At 35.9% G+C, this 14,177-nt stretch overlaps 1 protein-coding gene and 1 long non-coding RNA gene across 11 annotated transcripts; one reads left to right on the top strand and one right to left on the bottom strand.

The window, feature by feature from the left end:
• Positions 1–595: 595 nt before the first annotated feature.
• Positions 596–3,162, bottom strand: LOC147404060 (uncharacterized). Its single transcript, XR_015177690.1, has 2 exons — positions 2,940–3,162; positions 596–1,020 (listed from the first exon to the last, which is right to left on the bottom strand). It is a non-coding gene; the product is annotated as an uncharacterized LOC147404060 (long non-coding RNA).
• Positions 3,163–4,550: 1,388 nt separating this feature from the next.
• LOC147404061 (vacuolar sorting protein 18-like) lies at positions 4,551–11,681 on the top strand. Of its 10 annotated transcripts, XM_086439902.1 has the most exons (8): positions 4,551–4,924; positions 7,448–7,515; positions 9,616–9,804; positions 9,966–10,121; positions 10,288–10,378; positions 10,445–10,516; positions 10,801–10,918; positions 11,301–11,681. In XM_086439902.1, the coding sequence occupies exons 5-8, from the start codon at positions 10,327–10,329 to the stop codon at positions 11,359–11,361; spliced, it is 303 nt and encodes a 100-aa protein (XP_086296028.1). In that variant the 5' UTR covers positions 4,551–4,924; positions 7,448–7,515; positions 9,616–9,804; positions 9,966–10,121; positions 10,288–10,326; the 3' UTR covers positions 11,362–11,681. The 10 variants fall into 10 exon arrangements, 9 of the variants coding, with proteins under 9 accessions (XP_086296028.1, XP_086296027.1, XP_086296026.1 ...); XM_086439901.1 differs by having other exon boundaries at positions 4,552–4,924; positions 9,966–10,378; XM_086439900.1 differs by lacking the exon at positions 10,288–10,378 and having other exon boundaries at positions 4,556–4,924; positions 10,808–10,918.
• Positions 11,682–14,177: the final 2,496 nt, after the last annotated feature.

The following is a 14,177-nucleotide window of genomic DNA, read 5'->3' on the forward strand; positions in this document are numbered from 1 at the left end:
TGTAAGGCTCGTTATGAAGTCATGTCAGCCCTCATACCAGGGCATATCTGTTAGCTTAGGGTACATGTCAGCCCCGTGGTAGGGCATACTTGTTAGCTTAGTGGCATTTTCGTAATAAGGGAGTATGACCGGCCTCTACTTTTGATGTTTCCTTCTGGAAACCTGGGAAAGACTTAGCATATACTTTGTAGGAAGGGTGTCAGTGCTATCCCAATCCCCGGCCTACACCCACGTTGTTGAAGTCCTTGAAGCCCAGCTTCGTGGAAGTCCCGCGTGTCATAGGATCATCTATTGCTTTGTAATGCATCTCTTGCTTTTGTAACGCGTTACTCCGTGTAATCAATATTATATCAACAAAATTACCTTCGGATTTTACCTTGTGTTGCCTCATTTACTTGTTTGCTAGCTACGTGTGTGTGGTGTACGATTATTTTATAGGCTTGCAAGTGGATTTGACCCCCTTGCGCTGCACGACCTCGCTTCGAAAGAATACAACCGTGACACCACGGCCCTTCTTGGCGTCACAGTGCTTGCAGCACTATGTGTTTTTCTTCTTGAAATAAAGACGTCCAAGTGAGTGAATAACCCAAGCGTCTAACGAGGTTCGAAAGCTAAAATAGTAAAAGAGAGAAACTGCATTCTTTTACACACATTTACAACACTGACTAGACACGGAGCGCACATATAAGTAATAAGTATCATTGTGAAGCTCACCGTTCACACGTGACATGGATTTCCTTACTACGCCATATTTACAAACATTCTAAAATTTCTAGCCGTTTTGATTCCATGGTTTCTTTTTTAGGCACGGTTACAGTTAACACCCCATTCTCCATCGTCCACTTCATCTCATGCAATTTAGAATTTTCGGGGATCTTTATGCTCTTCATCAAGCTGCCACGTGTCATCTCGGCATTGTGCCACTTGTCATTCGATCCTCCTTTTGTTGCATGTGTTCCCACCTTATCTGAAGTGTCATGCCCACATCCAAGTCCACCTGCACCTCTTCTTTCCTCACCCCTGCAAACCAATGAACGTGAGTTCCAAAAGCCGCTTATTTTGGTCAGAACTGATCTTACTAACATGCACCCGGGGGACACTATGGCACACAAGACTATCGTGCACCCAATAACTTCCACTTTCATTTCTTCCGTTTCACTTTCTCATATGCACGTACGTATCTGGATTTTGGACTTCGCTAAGATTGATTCTCTCATGTAAGATCATGTACATAAGGAGTTCGATAGCTAACCAACTTCAGCTATCTTTTCACGCACGTGTCAGTCATAGAAAAAAGCGGTTGAAATTAGAGTACGTAAAAAAAAGAGTAATGTTGGGTTGACACAACCTAGATACTGTGATTCTCACAGATCTGACGTGGATATTAAGCCACGTCACCCATTTAATGAGTCAGCTGCCACGCATTAAATGAAAAAAAAAAAAAAAAAAGCGTCTTCTCCGGTTCTCCTCTTCTCTCCCTATCATGTCTTCTCCTCTTCTCTTCTTGTTATGGCTTCTCCTCTTCTTTCCCTGTTTGAATATAGTCAAAATAAATTTCCACAATATTTTCATCATTTCTAATAAAGTAGTGTTATTTTCTTATTTGTAGAAATATTTCAATATATTTTCAATTTGAGGATGCTCCAAAAGTAAATTGGAATCAAATTTTAATAAATTTATGATTGGGAGGTAGAATCAAAACTACTTTATTCTCTAGTCCAATTTGTAAGATGTTGTTGAAGGAAACTTTAATCTAGGATACACAAGTAGGGTGGGTTCTGAACCACACATAGAGATCTTTTGTAAAAGATCAATTCTTAGATAGGTGTTTCAGCTGTATTTGTAAAAACAGTTAGAAGCAATCTTGATACTATGAGTCAACAATCTAACTAGATTGATTTCCAAGTACTAGACATGGATTCAACTTCATTAATTTTAAATGTGATCTCCAACTAGCTTCCTCCTTTTCAACTCAAGTCTCTTTGGATAGTATCTGTCAAATTTGCAACCCGATTTCCATCACGGCTTTGCACATGGAAGGATCTTGTTGAACTAGACTTATCTAACTTAGAGAGAGAGAGAGACAGAGAGTCAACTGACCATGCATAGTTGAGAGAGCCGTTGCAAGAAACAAAGAGGAAAATGAGAAGACTTTACAGGGAGGAAGAGGAGAAGACGCTGATTTTTTATTTTATTTTTAGATTTCACTTAATGACATGACAGTTGACTTATTAGGTGGGTGACATGGTTTAGGATCCACGTCAGAACTGAGAGAATCACTGTGTCCAGGCTGTGTCAGCCCAGCATTACTCAAACCGAGATCCCCTATCACATGAGCCCCTGCATTGAATGCATCCCCAATTTACAAAATTACCACGATCACATGTTAGAGAGTCTTTGAGCACTATCACGAGAAATTTTGTGAGTAAAAAATCACTCCATTCGTCGGAAAAGTTCGGCAATCTTTAGTTTATGAATTCTCCACGTGGCAGGTGAAGGGCACCAGTAGTAGAATAACTTCCAGTATTCCCTGAATATAGGATCTGGAATAATGATATAGAAACAAAACAGCAATTTCTAAGGTGCACCAGATGCATAGAGTGTAGTCTCGTGCTAACTTGCGTCGGTACATAAGGACTATTGGAGCTTATAGTGCTCCTGGTTTTCAAGAGTCACACCGAGATCAACACTTTTTCCTAGGGTCTAACGACGTCCAAAGAAGATCTGATGTGGAAAGGAAAACACAGCTTTCCTAGTGATCTGTTTCGGTTGAGAACCCTAGGAAATGTCTTTCCATCTCATCTCAGCCGTTTGTCAAGTGTCCAACCTCGGCGTGCACTATAATTTTTTCCTAAATAAAACAAAACTGGTGATGAGTGTGCACATTTAGCACATACGCACTGTGTCTACTTTAGTCCATTAATGTAAAAAAAACTAACCAGGAACATCAACACAGCGATGACATAGTTGGTGACATCATCAAGAGCTTGCACGTGCCGGCTTCTAGAGTAATCCAAACTCCAGTACCCACAAACTCCATGGGCTCCCACACTTCGCGACTATACGATACACCAAACCATGATGCCAAGGAGGAAGCCATCATCGTCCACTGCAAAGGGCTGGGCTCCACAGTTTGGGCCGTGATGGTCATCTCTTAAGCTCTTCTTCTTCGTCATTTTATAAAAGCAACAGCATCTCTTTACACGTTTAACGAGGCAGCCATGTTTGAACGTCTACATGTCGAGCAACAATGAATAGTAGACACCACGTGGTTAAAGGTTTGACACGTGTTGGTTGGTTCAGAAAGCTTCTAAGTCTATAATGTGCCACGTACGTTACATACTGGATTGTAAAACGAGGGTAGTGTGAACTGCAGATAATGATATTATGCGGACGTTATAACTTCTCGAAATGGAGTTTCTGGAAGTTTGTCTTTCGACTCTTCTAGAGAAACTTTTGTCAGGTACTCGAAATGCCTAGAATAAAGACTAATGATTTTTGAACTCAGCCGGACAGCCGGGACTCAAAAACTCACTGACGTATCATGCATAAAGAATGGTAGATTTTTTTGCTCGGGATACACAACAGATCAAAATCTATGATTCTTTGCCCATGCCACGTTGGTTAGTTTTGAGTCCCCCGGTCAAGTTGAGTCCAAAAATCAGCACTCTAGAAGAAAAGTTATTCGAAGAGTCACGATCCAATACGGTATCCCGTTTCTAAAACAATGTAATACAGTGTCTACATGGCAAGTGTATATTAAAAAATGAATAATGATGAATGCACTTAGTTGGGTTTGGGTTCGTCCCCTTCCCACCACCATGTGTGGCACTTAATGGGTTTGGGTTCGTCCCCTTAAAACTCGTATGGGGTTGGTCATGCGGGGCCCCCAAGGGAGATTAGTCTGTCACGTTTACTTGAGAGTGTTGATGGGATACTCCCTCGGTTATAAAAAAAAACATGGTAAAGGTATAGAACCGCAAATCTTTTTTTCATGTATCTGGAAGAAAAAGATTATCTACCCTTGCCACGTCAGTTGGGTACCAATTGCATGCATTCATCACAACTCCTGAATTTATTTTTTTTGAAAATAAATGAGTCGTGATAATATGACTCGTCAAGTGGAATACTCTATCAATTCCTTGATGTGGACAAATTCGGGAATCATAGATCTATATATCTTAGGATATACTTTTTATGAGAAAGTACAATCGTGTATCCCGATATGTACAAATCTACGACTCCCAAACTTATCACGTCACGGAGTTGATTGAGTATGCTACCTAACAAGTTATATTATCAAGACTCAAAATAAATACATTGGGATGCATGTCATATAGAAAAAAGAGTCACGATCTCAATATCCCATTCCTATAATAATGTTAGATGTCTATGTGGCACAATTTTACTGAAATAAACACATCAGGTTGCATGCACGGCTTGTTTAAAACTTAAGAACCCTAGGTGTTTCAAACTCTAACAAAAACGTGCCATGTAGACAACTTCGCTTTATTATAGGAACATGACAATATAAATGGAACACTACGTGAAAATCCGAAGTTTTAATGAAAAAAATTGTTGGGCCGGGCCCGTCGAATTTTAATACCCAAATTCCGCGGCCCGTGGATGACAAATTTCATATCCCCAGACCACATCTGCGATTGCCACTTAGTCTCTCTCACTCACTCACTCAATCACTCTATGTGTGTCTCTCTCGAATGTCTCTCTCTCTCTCCCTCTCTCTGTATCCCTATCCCTCCGTCTCCCTCGATCTCGTCTCTTGATCGATCTCGTCTCTCCCTCTATTTGATCTATCGATCTTTCTTTATCTAATCGCTCAATCTCTGAACTCTCGTAGTGATCTCTCGGTCTTTCAAGATTGGAAACGATGGAGTGAAGAAGAAGTTCTCTATTATTTTTGAAGGTGAGTCTCTCTTTCTCCTTTCTCTTAGATTGGTAGATCCATAACTCTGTTCAGGTTGTTGAAGATTAGATCTAAGATTTTTGATTCCACAAAACATATAAATTTTGGTTTTCTATTTCCCAAATGTGTTAATTTTTCACGAAACAAAACCTAAGAACAAAACAAAATTTGATGTATTTACCGAAGAGTTGTTCTCAGATTCTTCAAGTTGAAAGGTAATTTTGTTATTCGGTTTCTTTTTTTTCCACCGATTAGGATTTCATATCATTTTAATTTGATTTACAAAAGTGAGATACATGAACATCATCACTATTTCTTCTCCTGTCGATCTGTTTCAGAGTTTTTTGAAATCTGCAAGATTTTTTGATTGTATGTTGGTGTTCTTAATCTCTAAAAGAGTTCGATTCAATTGCTTCGTTATCATGTTTTAGGATTTTATTAAATTTTATAAGCTTTGGAGATCAGGTAAGTTGTTGCAAAAAATATTTAGAATTTGAGATTTTGTTTCGATACTTGATCTAAATATTTTGGTGATCTGTCGATAATTCTGGATTGGATGTTGTAGGTTTGTTCGATTCCTTATTTAATTTTCATATATTTTTTTCGTTGATGATCATGAGATTCATTGTTTTAACATTACTCTCAGATTTGTTTACTTTTTAGAAATTAATTGCATTTCTCTAACTAATATTTTAGATAAAATAGATCATTTATATGATGTTTTACGTATTTTAGATTTTTATTATATGTTTTTTGTTTGTTGTTTGTGTGCTAGTATTCTGTTGAAGTGAATTGGAGGCATTATCTATTCTGATCTGGTTTTGTATGTAGCTGTTAAATGGTTCCCAACTTACACAAACAATTCCTCTATTTATATAGTCATGATCTTCTTCAAGTTTACTTATTTTATTTAAATTAGAAGTCTAATATTTTTTGATGACTCTGGTTGGTATTTTGAGCATCTTTGTTACTGCTTTTGGCTTTTTATATATGTGTATATCTAGCCATGTTACCATTGATTGTCGTTGTAGCGGGTTTATGTTTATTTAATTGGTTTAAAATGTTGGTAACTAGTCCAATGGTTGTCCCCAAGCAGTTCGGATGTGGACTTTATCTCCTTTTGGTTTTAACTTTACTAGAGGCAAAGTAGATGGAAAGACTTGAAAAAGATCATTCATTGAAAATACTTGCGAAGGTTTTGGGCCATTCGGAACTGTCTACATATATAGATACCTGTTTTAGGTAGTTTAGTATTTGAGCCATTCGGAACTAGAATCGATAGACTCCACGATTGGTGTGTAGATAGGATTGATGGTTCTTCTGCACGTGTATGTGTTCCTTACACGGTGGAAAGTTATCAAGCAGGAGTGACAAATGGGTTCATGTGTGAGAGAGAGTGATTGAATTTTTGACAAATTTATCATCGTGTGCGTATCCTAGATATTATTTTAAAACACAACAAAATATTTGTTAAACTACGAAGCACATTGAGATATCCTAGATACAGAAGAGAACACAATAAAGAAATTGAAGGTGAGCACACTAATTATTACGAGTAAATAACGAATTTGAAGGCTACACATAATTATTAAAGGAAAAAAATCGATATTAAGCGTATACGTACCCATAGTAACAAAAAACGATGTTTTTTTGTTGTTGTTGAAAAAAAGGCGTTTAAAACAGGACTTGTATCTTAGACGATTAAATCGATAAAAAAACAGACTTTTTTAAAAAGTTGTGTTTTTCTTAAAAAATAAAATAACAAATAAACACTTTTTTCTTTGATGTGCGATTTGAGACATAACATAATTTGGTGATTCATAAATGTAGAAATATGGGATTTGATGCTAATATCTTGATGTTATGATTTTTCATTTTTTCAATAGTGCCTTATTTTGAACAATAGATTTGTTGATGAGTAAACTTTTTTGGGCATCATAACATTTATAATTATGTTTGAGAAGATGTTATAATGAAAACATAGAATAAGTTAAAATAAATGTCTTATGTATAATTAGATATATACCTTTTTCATAATTTTTTATCTTTTATGTCTTTTTTTTTTCGTTTTCTTCATTTTTCCTGAAGTTTTTCCTTGCCGTTTTAAACCCGTACTCCGACTTTGAGACTATGACCATGTACATACCATTGTAGGCCAGCCACTGTCACTTATTCCATTTCCCTTTCCCTTTCCTTCCACTCTAGCCATGGTTCCTTTTTACCATTCTAACATTTGTATAGAGCAACAAAAAATAAAATACTTAAGAGTGCAAACGGCATAAAGTAAATAAACTATCGAAAACTTAAAAACATAGTAATAAGGTAACATTTCCGTTTACCAAAGCTCAAAACAACCCAAACAAGAAAATGAAAAACAGAAAGATAGTGTTGTTTCATTTCTGGTGTATGATGGGCTCTTTGAAGAAATGCATAGGGTTTTGTTGCTTGCCAACTATTTTATTTCAATTGTTTCGACTTCGTATTGTTGTGTTGCTGGTTTTTAATTTTAGACTGCTGCTTCAGACTGTGGTAGTTCTTCTGGCAGCGAATCAAATGGTATTAAAGCTTCATCTCCTGTGAATAGAATAAAGGTATTTCTAATTAGATTCACATAATTGTTTTTTTTTTTACTAATTGCCTACTCCCACTCCTGGTAGAGTAATATTATATGACTACCTTCCTTACTTTGCTCAACTATGGGTATATATGACTACCTTCCTTAGGTGTAGTATCCCATTTCATCTTACATGACTCTGAGTGGCCAAAATTGTACAAGTACTAATAAGTGGCAGAGTAACGTTGCTGTCAGATATACCCATAGTTTAGGTAATGAATTTATGAACGGTGAAGCAAATTCGCTAATGGATCAAAAGAGTAACAAAAGATGTTAGTGGTGCAGATGATTGCTTGGCAATTGCAATTACCTCTATTATGTCTTTGAGAATTCATGTAATCAATGAGTAGTGTGTTGCATACTTAAAAGACAAACCATAATTCTCAAGCTAACCATGGGATTTTCATTGTAATTCTACCTATAAGCTTCAAAGGGTAGGAGGTCAGAAATAATATTTGCAGTTGCTCCCCCCTAGTTCCTATAGGTAAACATTGCATTAGATGCAGTAATACCAAGAGAGAATTCATAGACATAAAAAAGAGAGACCATTATGAAAAAGTTACATAACCCATAGAAGGTACGCCTTGAAATGAGTATTCCACTATAATGTTGTCATGGGGCACACTTGAATATGGAGGGCATATGGGCCACAGACTACCTTCTCAAGTGTGCCACTGCTACCCCAGGCAAGCTTTATGTCAGTGTGGGTGATCCAAATGCCTATCATAAGTGCTGGGAGCGTCCCGAGGACATGGACACTGTTCGCTCTGTCTACTCTGTTTCGTCGGGGAATCCGGGCTCTGATGTAGCGGCAGAGACCACAGTAGCACTCGCTACTGCATCCATGATTTTTCAAAAGGCTGACCCGGCGTAGTCAAGTTTACCTACCTTTCTAGAGCTCAAAACATTCATGGTTTCTATGTAAGTTCTTTTAGACGTGCCCCTAACTGTTTAGAATAACTTATGTCCAAGCCAAGATAACTATCATGCATCCTCTCTTGGGTAAATCCTTGTTCACATGAGTTGAAATCTGGAAAGTTTTAATTTAGTCCCACCTTTTCCAAGTGGTACCCCCTTCTAGTATTGTATGTGTTGATGCATCTCTCTAACCGTACTCGGATTTCATCTACTAAACCAAATATAGAACGACTCACTGCAAAAAATTGGACCACTTGAATAGTTTCTGATTTGATCTCAGCTGACTTTTTCTTTGCTTATCGCATTTTGGAACTACTACATTTTCCCTAATGTGTTCGTTTCTGATTTGATCTTTCATAGTTTTTCCTCTCATCCATCTCAACATCCTCATCTCTGCTACACGAATGGGTTGACTTCTTGATTTGGACTGTGGTACAAGGTAATGTGATTTTGAGTCCAATTGTAGCTTACTGTCAACGGAAGGGGAAAAAAAGGCTCCTTTTATGTGTTAAAGAACTTAATGAGGTTGTGAGTTTGGATACACAACAGAAGGATAGAATGGCAAAAATACAACGAAATGGAAACTTCTTGACTAGATATACACTCAAAACTCCCCCTCAACCATAAGGGTGAAAAAAATTGAATCAGTGAGCTATATGAGCCTAGAGCTCTCATACCTTGTTAAGCAACCAACTACTCCAAAAGACCGATCTATTGGAGAGGGGGAAAACTATGAATATAAGAGGGTCACAGGGCTTAAATGGGGTATGACACACCCGAGAGTGGAAAAAAATATACACTTAAAATGTAGGTCATGTCAATGAAAATGAAACATAAAATACATGCTAAAAACTAGAAAACTTAAATCAGTTTATTTGAGAGTAATGCATTGTTGCTTTACTGACATCACCTATGCCCTAACCACTAATGATGTCTTGGATTCACAAATCAAATCTTTAGGGCCAGCAGACAATCTGGACGTAGAATGTGACTAGGGGTGATAGTGAATGGATGACCTTGTTAGCCTTTAACACAGCTGTTTTGTGCTGCAACTTCAGAATGTAGGATCTGTCTATCTATGTGCATCTCTTTATCACCGATAAACTTGTAATGCTTATAAGGTTTCTCATGTTAATTTATCTTGTGAGGTTACAATCAGGAGGATGATAGTGCACTCCTGTGTTTCCTACAATGCAAGTTTGTCAAAGGGCAAGCAAATGGTCCAGAGTTCTTTTATGATCCCTAGTATGCATTGCGCCTTTGCCTCAAGGAAAAGCGGATGCGTGCTTGTGTCCACATATACAGCATGATGTCCATGCTTGAAGAGGCTGTTGCTCTTGCCCTCCAGGTGATAGTCATAATGCTTGAGTAACTTTAGTCAGTGCCACTTGAATCCCTTTTTCATTTGCTAGGGGTCCAACTCTCAATATTATTTATCTTTCAATATATATATATATATATATATATATATATTAATTTAAATGTTGAATTTCTTCAATGCTCTTTTAGGAGGCAATTTGCTTAGCGCTGGAGGACTACAACAAACAAATTGAACAACTGAAAGAGGAGATGAATGATGCAACACATGGTGCAGACAACATGAGGAATGATATTAGTGCTCTTGCTCAAAGATATGCTGTTATTGAATGTGATGAAAGCTATGAGGTATTGATCTTAATAAATTCTGTAGTTAATACTAATTGGTTTCAAAAATTTATATTTTGTAGTTCAATGGTAAACTAGAATGAAATCCAATTCTTTAGCATGGCTTGGTAGTGTTCCACCTGGTTACTCTGGAATTTATGATCTATTGACATAAGATCTGTTTTAGCTGGCTCAGCTTAGACTCTCATTTGTGTAGAACTTTGGAATGGAGAAAGATGATACTTGTGTTAGCCTGCACAAGTGTTGTTTTCAAGGAGGTGTGTTTTTTTGATTATCAAGTATCTTTTTTTCTTTTTCACTTATATTTTTTCTTGTTGTTGCAGTATATCTCTCTGTTATTCATTGGGATGTTAGTCGTGATCTTTTTCCGGGGCTTCTTAACAAATCTAATGAAGGTAGACTTGGTTTTTCTGTTGCTTCATTGATTTTATTTATTTCTGTGAATTAGAAGAGTTTTCTTAAGATACAATACCCCATTTTACTCTGTTTTTTAAAGAAGGCTTATTCATCCTATTTGAAATATTAGAAAGAAGAATCACGGGGCAAAAATTATTTTTGAAATGTTACTTGGTAGGAATTTTAAAAGAGTTTGTTTCCGTGAATTTGATTGTTTTATGTTTTACCTCACAATTATTGTTTATATGCAGTTCTTTTTTTTTATTGATATGCTTGTATGCAGTTTGCAGGGTTGGGAGTGGGTCCTCTACCAATGTTGTACTTTTTCTGTCTGAAATAATTGGAATGTATTTTGTATCTTCGATTCTATTGATAAGGAAAAGCTTGGCAAATGATTACAGGTAATCTTCCATATTTTTGTTATTTGTACATCCATGTGTATTATGATAAGTTCAATGATTTAGTTGGCATGATTTAAAAACCTGAGTTTTCGGATCTTCTTAGTACTCACTGAGACCTCTTCATGTATCGAACAAGTTAAAACACTTCCAAACCAATTCAAATCATTGCTTTCAATCACAGTTTTTTGTCTTGTTCACGAATGATACATGGAAATGAAGTATAGAAATTTAGTTATACTGTAGGATTTAGTTATTTTTCTCAAAAATTTGCACATGGATGGCATATGTATAATCATGTTTTACGTGTAACTATTGAACTTCATTTCCTAGACAACCTAATTTTGATTTTTAATTTTACTGAAATCCTTTGTTGTTCATGTAGAAACTCTCACTCTTGGTTACAGAGGCATATATGGAAGCCCATCAGAAGAGTGTACAGCTAAGGATCTTTCCATCTTTTAAAGAAGATAGATTCTATGCCTCTTATTGAATCAAAAGTTTTGGTATCGGATTTTCTCAGGCCATGAAGGAGAGGATGGGTAATCTTGCCCAAAGCCTATGACGTTATCTAATGCGGCCGACGAAAGTGAGCTTCAATTTTGTATTCTAGTTGGATCACTTATATTGTGATCTTGTAATTGTAAACTCATCAATTTAATTCATGGTTTTAACTAACAAAATAGAGATTCAAATCCTGTAATTTTTGTTAATGTGTTAGTTTATTTCCTGAATAATTATGGGCCTACACAATTTTTTATTTTTATTTTACTTTTGATTTTTATGGTCGATATGGATGTCCATCATATTCTTGTTCTATGATTTTTCTTTTGTTTTTTATTTTTTTATTTTATTTTATTTTATATTATTTCGTTCATTGTGATTGGTGAATTAGAGGAACGTTCTATTGTTTGTTAAACCTCCAAATTCGATGGTCATACTCTATGGATTTTTTTATATATATTTTTTTAAGCCCATTCTTCAATAATTTGATAGTCCAGGGCCGTCAAAAAAAAAATTCTACAAGAGAATATTTGACGGGCATATTTGATGGAATGGTCCGTCAAATTTTGAAAAATTTGACGGGCTAAGACCGTCAAATATGGGCCTTTTTCACATAGTGGAAGCGGATCCTTTGGAGCACATGATTCTTGTAACACAAATCCAATGGATAAGAGAGAGCGCTATTTTAGAAAAAAAAAATTAACATCTCAATTTCTTGTGATCATGATTTAGATCTGATTTCAAAAAAAAAAAAAAAAAACAATTTTTTTCCTCTAGATCCATATCTTTGAAAATGAACGGCTACTGAACACCCACTATTTTAAGTGTGGGATCTAAGTGTATGGCTAATATGGCATCCTTTCAATTGCTAGATCTATGTTGCAGGGTGCTACAGATCCCTTCTAACACAAATGTGTCCTAATTCCAACAAAAATGTGCCATATAGACACCTAACCTAATGACACCAATCACGATTCAAAAAATGGCTTGGTTAAGAGCAATGTGCCTTAAACTCCTACCAAAACATGTCAATTAGATGTCGTTCCTACATTATAAGAATCAGACACAATTCTAACTCCTAACTCATCAACAAAATTTTGAGAAAGACATAATCTTAAAATGGATTACCAAAGCCGTGTCACTCAAATGGATTACCAAATTAGCAATTCAATACCACAGCCCTCTAGATTTCATGGAAATGTCAGATAAAAATATAAAAGAAATTAAATTATAAAAAAAAATCCTTTAAGCTTGATTCAATGTTTTGAAAGTTGACGGCTACCGAATTTTCACTTGACCCCCAAATTTAAAATTAAAATTTCAACAGTGAAAATAATTTTGTTGTTGTTGTTATTGTTGAGATTTATAGAATTTTGATTTTGTCTTTTAGAACCCTGAAGTATCTAATCATGTTTTCGGATGCCACAAGTTCAATCCAAGGACCCATAGTAAGATGAAATCCTTACTAACTTAGTAAGGCTAGATAGATTCGTTGATTTTATGATTTTTTTTTTTTTACGTATACTAAGTTCGGGGTTTTTTTTTTTAAGTATCCTCAATTTTTTTTCCTACTACTGATACTCTCAAATTCTTATTTCCAACGCATATTTAATGCATCTTAACATGTGCCCCTAGGGCACACATTAACATAATCCTAAATATGAATGTCCTCTCAACACATTAAATATGTCAAGAAAATGATGAACTGACTTCCTTGGTGAAATTTTTTTGAAAAGAGCAGCCTGCTTTAAAATTTTGATGGAACCCTCATCTTTGGATTACATGTGGTGTATTCAAGGAGGTGTCACAAATATTGATGAAAACATAAGGGTATAAAATAAATATATAAAATGTCACGTCTCATGTTGCGAACCACAAATTTTTTAACAGTGTTGAACGATGTGTCCAAGGAAGTCAATTTTGTCCGATTCTATATGACAAAGCATATATGATTTGTGATTTATATGCACGTCTGATCAAAGATTTTTGTGGTTGTTGGCCTTAAACTTGCTTGTCGGCGGCGTCTAATTAAGCTCATGATGGTTAGGCAAATCATTCATGGTTAATGAGAAAGAATTTCCTCCCTATCTTATTTGCAAACTATGTATAGTTTCGTTTTCACCATCTTGGCTGGTCAAATAAATCTTATTCCTTCCTTCTATTTTTCAAGAGATTATGCATCACTTTGCTGCCTATAATATATATCTTAGACCCAATCAGGCTTTATTTCTAATATTTTATGAAGCCCTTGATCATGTTGGATTTGTCGTGGTTGTGATTTTTTACCTTCCTAATTATATGTATTTTTTCTCGATATCAATCTTTGGTTGAACATGATAGTTCTTCGATTAATGATAAATGGACGTGTTGACACATATTCGGTCTGTAGGCAAATGACATGGCAATGGCATAGAACTGTAGATTTTTTTTTCTTGTGTGTCTTGTAGAAAAAGATCTATGATTTTGTGCCTTTAGCACATCAGTCGCGTATATAATGAGTACCTTTATTACGGTTCTATTTCTTCTCTTTGTTTGTTGATCGATTCCATTTTAAGATGTAAGTGTGATACGTGCTAAAAGATGCTCATAAAATCTGATTGATAGTTAGATTTTATGTTTACACGGTCAAGATCTTGATTATGTTGTTACATGCATAAAATCAAAATATTTTTTCTTGATTATGCTGTTATACATAATCTTTGACGAGGACATCAGTTCTCCTGTAACCAAACACCTCATACCAGTTCCGTATACAAAT

Source organism: Akebia trifoliata, chromosome 4, assembly GCF_017979445.1.
Source record: "Akebia trifoliata isolate Shusen 1 chromosome 4, ASM1797944v1, whole genome shotgun sequence".
NCBI lineage: Eukaryota > Viridiplantae > Streptophyta > Magnoliopsida > Ranunculales > Lardizabalaceae > Akebia > Akebia trifoliata.